The sequence below is a fragment of the Lactuca saligna genome, chromosome 5 (assembly GCF_052625555.1).
Source record: "Lactuca saligna cultivar CGN05327 chromosome 5, ASM5262555v1, whole genome shotgun sequence".
Lineage (NCBI taxonomy): Eukaryota > Viridiplantae > Streptophyta > Magnoliopsida > Asterales > Asteraceae > Lactuca > Lactuca saligna.
Genome location: NC_136421.1, coordinates 168,438,892 through 168,446,287, shown reverse-complemented (window position 1 = coordinate 168,446,287; position 7,396 = coordinate 168,438,892). Strand labels below are relative to the sequence as shown.

The following is a 7,396-nucleotide window of genomic DNA, read 5'->3' as shown; positions in this document are numbered from 1 at the left end:
AAGGACGGTATGATGTATGACTTATGTGTTATGTGTATTATGTTACATGTGTTATGTTTTATACTATCATGGGCCGGAAGGCAAAATACTATGGGCCGGAAGGCAATTTAATACAGACCGGAAGGCGATATATATTATGGGCCGGAAGGCGATTATGTTACGGGCCGGAAGGCAATGTTATGTGGACCGAAAGGTCCGGGCCGGAAGGCGTATGTGGGTAAGTCGTATACTGGGGAACTCACTAAGCATTTATGCTTACTAGTTGTGTTTATGTTTTTTTCAGGTACTAGTGATGACCGTGGAAAGGCGCCGGCGTGACACGTACACACTGCCACTGTTGAAGATCCTGGAGATTTATTATTTATATTTTTGGAAATAAACTTGGAATAAACCCTTTGTCAAATAATGATGTTTTGTTTTAAATGAAAAAAAATTGTTTGAAAAATTTGAGTTGTTACACTCGACCAGGTCGAAATCCAAGTCAAAGTCAACTTCCAGTTGATTGGACTCGCCGAGTCCGCAAGCAACTCGCCGAGTCCTTCCCTTACTAATCCGGTCCCACTCGCTAAGTCCCTCTCCCCACTCACTGAGTCACCCTTAACTCACCACTCGGGACTATGGGACCGACTCGAGTACCGACTCACCAAGTTTCAAGAACAACTCGGCGAGCTCCAGGCAATATTCATAGGACTCGCCGAGTTGTTCATCCAACTCGCCAAGTCTAAGACCATTTTCATAGAACTCGCCGAGTTCCACTTTGGGACTCGCTGAGTTCCTCGACCCATTTCCCAAGTAGGCCAGATCTGAGACATGCAATGCTTCAAAACCACAGATCTAAGGTCCTAGAGCATGTTTACCATGTAAAGTTGCAAACTTTACGTGCATGCACGACCCAATGAGCTCAAACATGCAATTCCAAGCTCTTTAAGAGGTCCTACACTCAATAGGAACCTCAATCACCTCAACCATAGAGACTTTATGCTACTAGGATGTCCTAAAGGTCCAAATCCGAAGTCCTTGCAGAACATTAACCATAAACACATAGAGATTTAGGTTCTTAGGGCTTAAAACCTCTTTTTAGCGACAAGAAAGGGGGTTCAATGAACTAAAGATCAAGGTAGGAACTTTTCTACCTGAATAGAAGCCCTTCACAGAGTATATTCCGGATCTTCTTCCCTTCTTGCACTCTTCAACCTTCTCCTTCTTCTCCCACGCTCCAAACCACCTTCAAAATGCTAAAAATCACCCACAAGGACACAAAGGGGGCTAGGGTTTCGTTCTACAGATCTCTGGGAGTGCTAGGGGTAGTGGAGGCTGGGTTAGATCGTTTAAATAGGGTGCAAACACCTGGGTTAGGGTTTAAGTCCAGACAGGGTCTACTCGCCGAGTCCCACGACCCTACTCGCCGAGTAGCCAGAGTTGATCCTGTGACTAGACCTGCTTCTACTCGGCGAGTTAGTCCTTCAACTCGCCGAGTCCAAGGTTAAAATGCAATACATAAGGAGAGTTAATAATCAATAATACATACCATGAACCAGGTGCTACAAGACCTCATCCCATTTCTATCCCATTTTCCTAACCCTAATAACATCACCTCCATTTTTGCTACCTCCAATATTCTTCTATCTTTTCCCCCTCTTTCATCTTCTCTTTTCTCCTTCAAGCTATTATTCTCTTCTCTCTCATCTTTCGATTCCGTCTCTATGCTCCACCATCTGCTTCCCAGTTACTCTTCTGCTTCTGTATCCTTCAATTCTCCTTCGCAAACCCTAGATTCTCTCTCCCACACCCTTAATTCCATATCTTCTACCAAATTGACGTATTCCCCTTCAAATGCTTCACATATAGCCAACTCTTTGCTTTAGCTCGCTCGCGACTATGGCTGGGAGTTCGATATTGAGAATATTCCAGGTAAAATTCACTATGATCCTATTGATGTCCGCTCAAATTTGGTTATTTTGTTGTCGCCAGTTTGTAGATCGTTGAAATCCTTAGTTGAGTTTGTGTCTGTTGATGTCGATAATGATTGCTTGATGAAGATATGAAATTGAGGAGATTAACAAACAATCGATCTGCATTCATATCTCTTACTCTCCTCCTTCGGCTTCTCCATCACCGGAGACATAACAGATTCTACGACGACATGATGACCAAAACTTCAAATTCCCACCACCAACTCCAACGATGGTGGGGTGATGGTCTAGAACAATCGATCCCAGATTGTTTTGATGAAGCTTTCCCATTTAATTTGACACCCTTTACTCTAAACCCATGAAATTAATCGCACATAACCTATGAACACCCTTTTTATAAACACGTCCTTTTTATGTGGATTAATACGTAAAATCTTCACACACATACACATACACACACACACACAGAGAGAGAGAGAGAGAGAGAGAGAGAGAGAGAGAGAGAGAGAGAGAGAGAGAGAGAATGAGTGACAAGAGAAATAGAGAAATAGCAGAGGAGTAAATGTTGAGAGAGAGACCCTTTAACATTAGAGAGGGAGATATTAAATATTATATATTTATTTAATTTTTTAAAAAAAGTAATTAAAAACCTCATAAATGGTCCCTATGTAGTGAAATGACAAAATTGCCCCTGACTTAACGGCTAAATGGTAACGGAGTTAGCCGGAAGGATCAAATGTTAAAAGTTTTGAAACCACAGGGACGACCTGTGAGATTTTTTGAACTTAAGGATTAAATTTGATATTTTCGAAAACAACAAAGACAATTATAAAGTTTTGTAAATTTGAAAAGAAGGGCACTTTTAGACCCATTTTCTTTTGCGGGCACTCGGGCAGGTAGGTATACACCAGAAAACACAGGGCGAGTTCCCCGAGTCAAAACACAGTCGCATAATCAAACAGCAAGCAACGGCGGAGCTGGAGCCCGAGTGTTGGATGATATTATTGTACCAACGACCAAGGGCGCTGGCTTTGGAATTACGATCTCAAATAACCAGAAGGACGTTCATTTCTTCAATGGAGACAAACGCAAACGTGAAAATCCCCCAAACGAAAGATTATTCTCACTATAACCACACTGATTCTTGCAAGTCTTCCAGATGGACTTCTAGGTAATTCTCGTTCCTTTTTGCTTCCACAAAATCATTAGCATAACATTAAATTAATTCGAATTATCTCCTCTTTTGAGCTTAATTTTCATTTTTGATTTATACTCTTAGCAATGACAATGTATGCATCTATCACATGCATAGATTACGCATTTCTTGTTGTAAGATTCATATATGACATGCGTATATAAGTCTGTCCCTTAGTTACTTGTGAAAGAACATGTTGCATTAATTCCTATAGTCAATTTACCCAATTTATAATGTCTAATGATCTTCATTTCCTTGCTGTTGTAGGGAATCTTATGTGTTCATGTATGCCAGACCATGGCAAAATGTAATCAACTTTTACTCAGATGTAGTAAATGGTCAGATTACATTGCTTCAGTTGTTTGGAGCCAAGGTTGGTGTTTGATCCTTTATTTGTTACATATTTCTATTAAAGTAATTTACCTTTTGTTTCTCAATTCACCCATTCTATATTCAACAATTCAACTATTTCATAAATTTATGTTGAATGATATCTTTTCAGACACATCACAATGCAGATGATACTGGTATACACCCTTCTGATGAATCTGAATATGTTATTACTCCATCACAAAAACGAGCTGGAAGGTGGGCCCGGATGAATTATAAGATAGTTGTTTCATATCATGGAGGATCCTTTGATGGATGGCAAAAGCAACCAGAGTTGAATACTGTTCAAGAGTAATTGTTACTGTTTCTTTCTTTTTGACTTAATCTAATCCTGATAGATATATGATCGTTTTGTTTTGACTTGATACAAAAAGAATGAGTTAATTTATGCTTTTATGCATTCAAACATTGATCATTTATACGTAATTCATTATATTTTTTTGTTGACTTTTGAACTCAGGGTGATTGAAAAGTCTCTTGGGAAGTTTGTTGATGAAAGGAAAGCTGCATTATTGAGGGATAAAGGTCTTCCTCTTGAAGCCAATGTTGTAGTTGCTGGAAGAACTGATAAAGGGGTGACTGGTTTTCAACAAGTCTGCTCTTTCTGTATGTCATAACTCTAAAATATTATATTTACTATTTTCAGATTTGAAATTTATATTTTCAAAACAAGTTTCTTCAAAAAAATTTAATATGAAATGGAACAAAGATCTTTAGCCATGTATTTTCATTGAGTTGTTTATCAAAGTACAGTGGGACCTATAATACACAAATAAATGAAATACAAAGCAGGGACAAGATAGTAAATTTAACCATCTGTGTAGCTTTTAATAGTTAATTATCTCCGATTGCTTAATTGTTTAGATACATGGAGAGAGGATATTAAGCCTCAAGATATTGAAGATGCCATTAACAGCAATACACCAGGAAAGCTTAGGGTCATATCTGTTTCTAAGGTATTATTTTAAAAGATGCCATTACTTTCAATTCGTTTCTGAAAAACACCTTGTAGTTTTTTTTTTTTTTTTTTAATTTTTTAATCCAAAAAACCCATAACTTTTTATTATTATTTTTCTAAGAAGCCCTCTCCTTTTAATGTTTTCTGAAAAAACCTGCAACTTTTTTTTTATTCGAAAAAACCCTCCACGTTTGATTAGTTTTTTCAGAAAAAAACTGATAAAAGGGCCAAACCAAAAAGGGTTAATTTCATAAAAGACCTTATATTTTGTGTTTTTTTTTACGAATTAAGCCTCAACTTTATTTTTTGCCTGAAAAGACCTTGTATTTTTCATTTTTTCCGAAAGAACCCTCAACTTCGTATTTTTTTCCCCGAAAAAAACTCTCAGCCCTCTAATTGATTCCAAATAAACCCTCAACTTCTATAGTTTTTCCTGAAAAAGCCCTCACATTTTACAATTTTTTTTTTTTGGAAAAAAACGACTAAAAGGGTCAGATCGGAAAAAATGAAAAAAATACAAAGTCTTTTTCAGGCAAAAAATAAAGTTGAGGTTTAACCCGGAAAAACAAAATAAACGAGTTTTTTATTTTTTATTTTTTATGATGCTATAATAAATAAGTTATAGCAGTAATTTTGACACACTTGCTATAATTATATAAAATTTTCAAAAGTAAAATGTTGTAAATAATAGGTAGAAATAAAAAGTAACATGCTATAAATAAACAAACTAACAAAAGTACATTGCTATTTCTTACATTTAACCCATCTTATAACACCAAAATATTAATCATTACAGGTCCCACGAACATTCCATCCTAATTTCTCTGCAAAATGGAGGCGATATTTATATATCTTTCCTTTGAATGATGGGGAAACTGATGAAGAAGATTCTAAAAATAACCAAGAAAATAACATTATTGGTGACAAAAGTTTAGAAACATCTTCATTTGATGATGAAAATGAAAAAGATGATGAGGAAAATATAAAAAAACCAACAAGGTTTAAAGTTAGTAAGGTCAACAAGCTTCTTCAACAATTAGAAGGGAAATTATTATCTTACAAGATGTTTGCACGTGATACAAAACCCTCAAGAAACACGTAAGCTTTGTTTTATGCATTAAATGTAAGAAATAGCAATGTACTTTCATTAATTTGTTTTTTATAAAAAATGGGTTTTATGCAGAAAAGTCCCATAATTTTTGGGATTTTTTTTTGTTAAAGTCCTAAATGTTTTTTTTAACAGAAAAGTCTCATTATTTTAGGAAAATCACACAATCTGTAATTTCCCGTTAAATTAAAAAAAAGACTTTTTCGTTAATTTGGGCAAAATGTTAAAGAATCGGGATTTTTATGTTTAGAAAAAAAAAATTTAGGACTTTATCAAAAGTTTTCCCAAAATAATGAGACATTTCTGCATAAAACCCTATAAAAAATCTATCCAGTTATAGCAATGTTATCCGATTTTCAATGGTGTAATTGGTTACATTTTTCAAAATATAATATCATAATAAGAAACAATCGAAGATACAATGTTATAATTGGTTAGATTTTTTAGGGTTTTATATAGAAAAGTCCCATTATTTTGGGAACTTTTTTGATAATGTCAAAAAAAAAAAAATTTTTTTTAACAGAAAAGTCCCGATTATATAATATTTTGCTCAAATTAACGAAAAAGTTCTTATTTTTATTAACAAGAAATGACAGATTATCGTGTAAAATTAAATAATCTCGACTTTTATGTTCAAAAAAAAAAAAAATTAGGACTTTATAAAAAAATTTCCCAACATAATGAGACTTTTCTGCATAAACCCGATTTTTTAAGTATGATGTCTTGATTAGAAGAAATATTAAAAGTAGAATGCTTTTTTTTTTTAATAGAAAGAGATGAAAGTATGATGCTATTTCTTGTTACAGTGGTCCTCCAACCGAGTGTTTTGTGTTCCATGCGCGGGCCACACAAGTAACTTTAACCATTGATGCAAAGGTACTCAAATTTTCATGTTTTATATGGAGGGAGTGTTTTTGGATGAATCCTATAATTAGAGGGACTCAAGTTGTCAATACTAGATTTTTACCGTTTTCTGTTTTTCATGAAGAAAGGAGAATATACAAAGGCAATGTGCATCGAATTGGTTGCTAATCGTTTTTTACGCAAGGTACACATCTCTAATTTATTCAATACTTAAAGGGTTGACTTATGTTACTCAAATAAGGAATTTCATTCTCAAAACGATAATTAAATAAATATATTAGCTCTTTGTAATAGAGAAAGAAGGAATTAAATTAATAAAGTGAGACTATTTTTTTTTTTATTGTTTAATAGATGGTTCGTGTGCTTGTGGCAACATCAATAAGAGAAGCGGCGGCTGGAGCTGAAGATAATGCGCTGATAAAACTGATGGACGCCACGTGTAGACGTGCCACGGCCCCACCAGCACCCCCTGATGGCCTTTGTCTTTTTGATGTTGGCTATAATGATTTTGATTCACAAATTTGCTTAATCGTTTAAGTTGTAACATAATATTCAAATATTTTTAACCATTAATTATATGGAAACACTTTATCTAGACAATATATGGAAAAAAAAAAAATAGAAACAACGTTTAGTAAGCTATATATGAGTGTTTAGTAAGCTATATATGAGTGTTGTTATATATCACTTGGAAAAAAGATGGAAAAAAAATGAAAAAAGAGAAACAAGGTTGAACATAACTAGACAAACTTTTTAGCCTATTTCTAGTGATGGAACATTCACATATTTCACACAGATGGATATCAAGTACGAGTTGTGGCACAAAAAATTGTATGCAATTTTGTCCTATTTATAATGGTTCTACACTAGTACTAGTCTAATATATGTCAAATGTAGTATAATGCATCGTTCTATGTCGTGTTATATCTTTTGTAGCAAATGAGATTTGTATTAAGCAAGAGAAACTT

The 7,396-nt window shown here is 34.7% G+C and overlaps 1 protein-coding gene across 1 annotated transcript; it reads left to right on the top strand.

Annotated features, from left to right (window-relative positions):
- Positions 1-2,789: 2,789 nt before the first annotated feature.
- LOC145045199 (Pseudouridine synthase family protein) lies at positions 2,790-7,028 on the top strand. Its single transcript, XM_078993544.1, has 9 exons — positions 2,790-3,084; positions 3,376-3,481; positions 3,611-3,789; positions 3,959-4,104; positions 4,363-4,454; positions 5,253-5,554; positions 6,371-6,440; positions 6,553-6,612; positions 6,780-7,028. The coding sequence occupies exons 1-9, from the start codon at positions 2,909-2,911 to the stop codon at positions 6,963-6,965; spliced, it is 1,317 nt and encodes a 438-aa protein (XP_078849670.1). The 5' UTR covers positions 2,790-2,908; the 3' UTR covers positions 6,966-7,028.
- Positions 7,029-7,396: the final 368 nt, after the last annotated feature.

Coding starts and splice junctions, on each gene's coding strand:
- LOC145045199 (XM_078993544.1), top strand. CDS start 2,909: ATGATATTATTGTACCAACGACCAAGGGCGCTGGCTTTGGAATTACGA. Junction 3,085..3,375: donor TCTTCCAGATGGACTTCTAG/GTAATTCTCGTT, acceptor TTGCTGTTGTAG/GGAATCTTATGTGTTCATGT. Junction 4,105..4,362: donor TCAACAAGTCTGCTCTTTCT/GTATGTCATAAC, acceptor TTAATTGTTTAG/ATACATGGAGAGAGGATATT.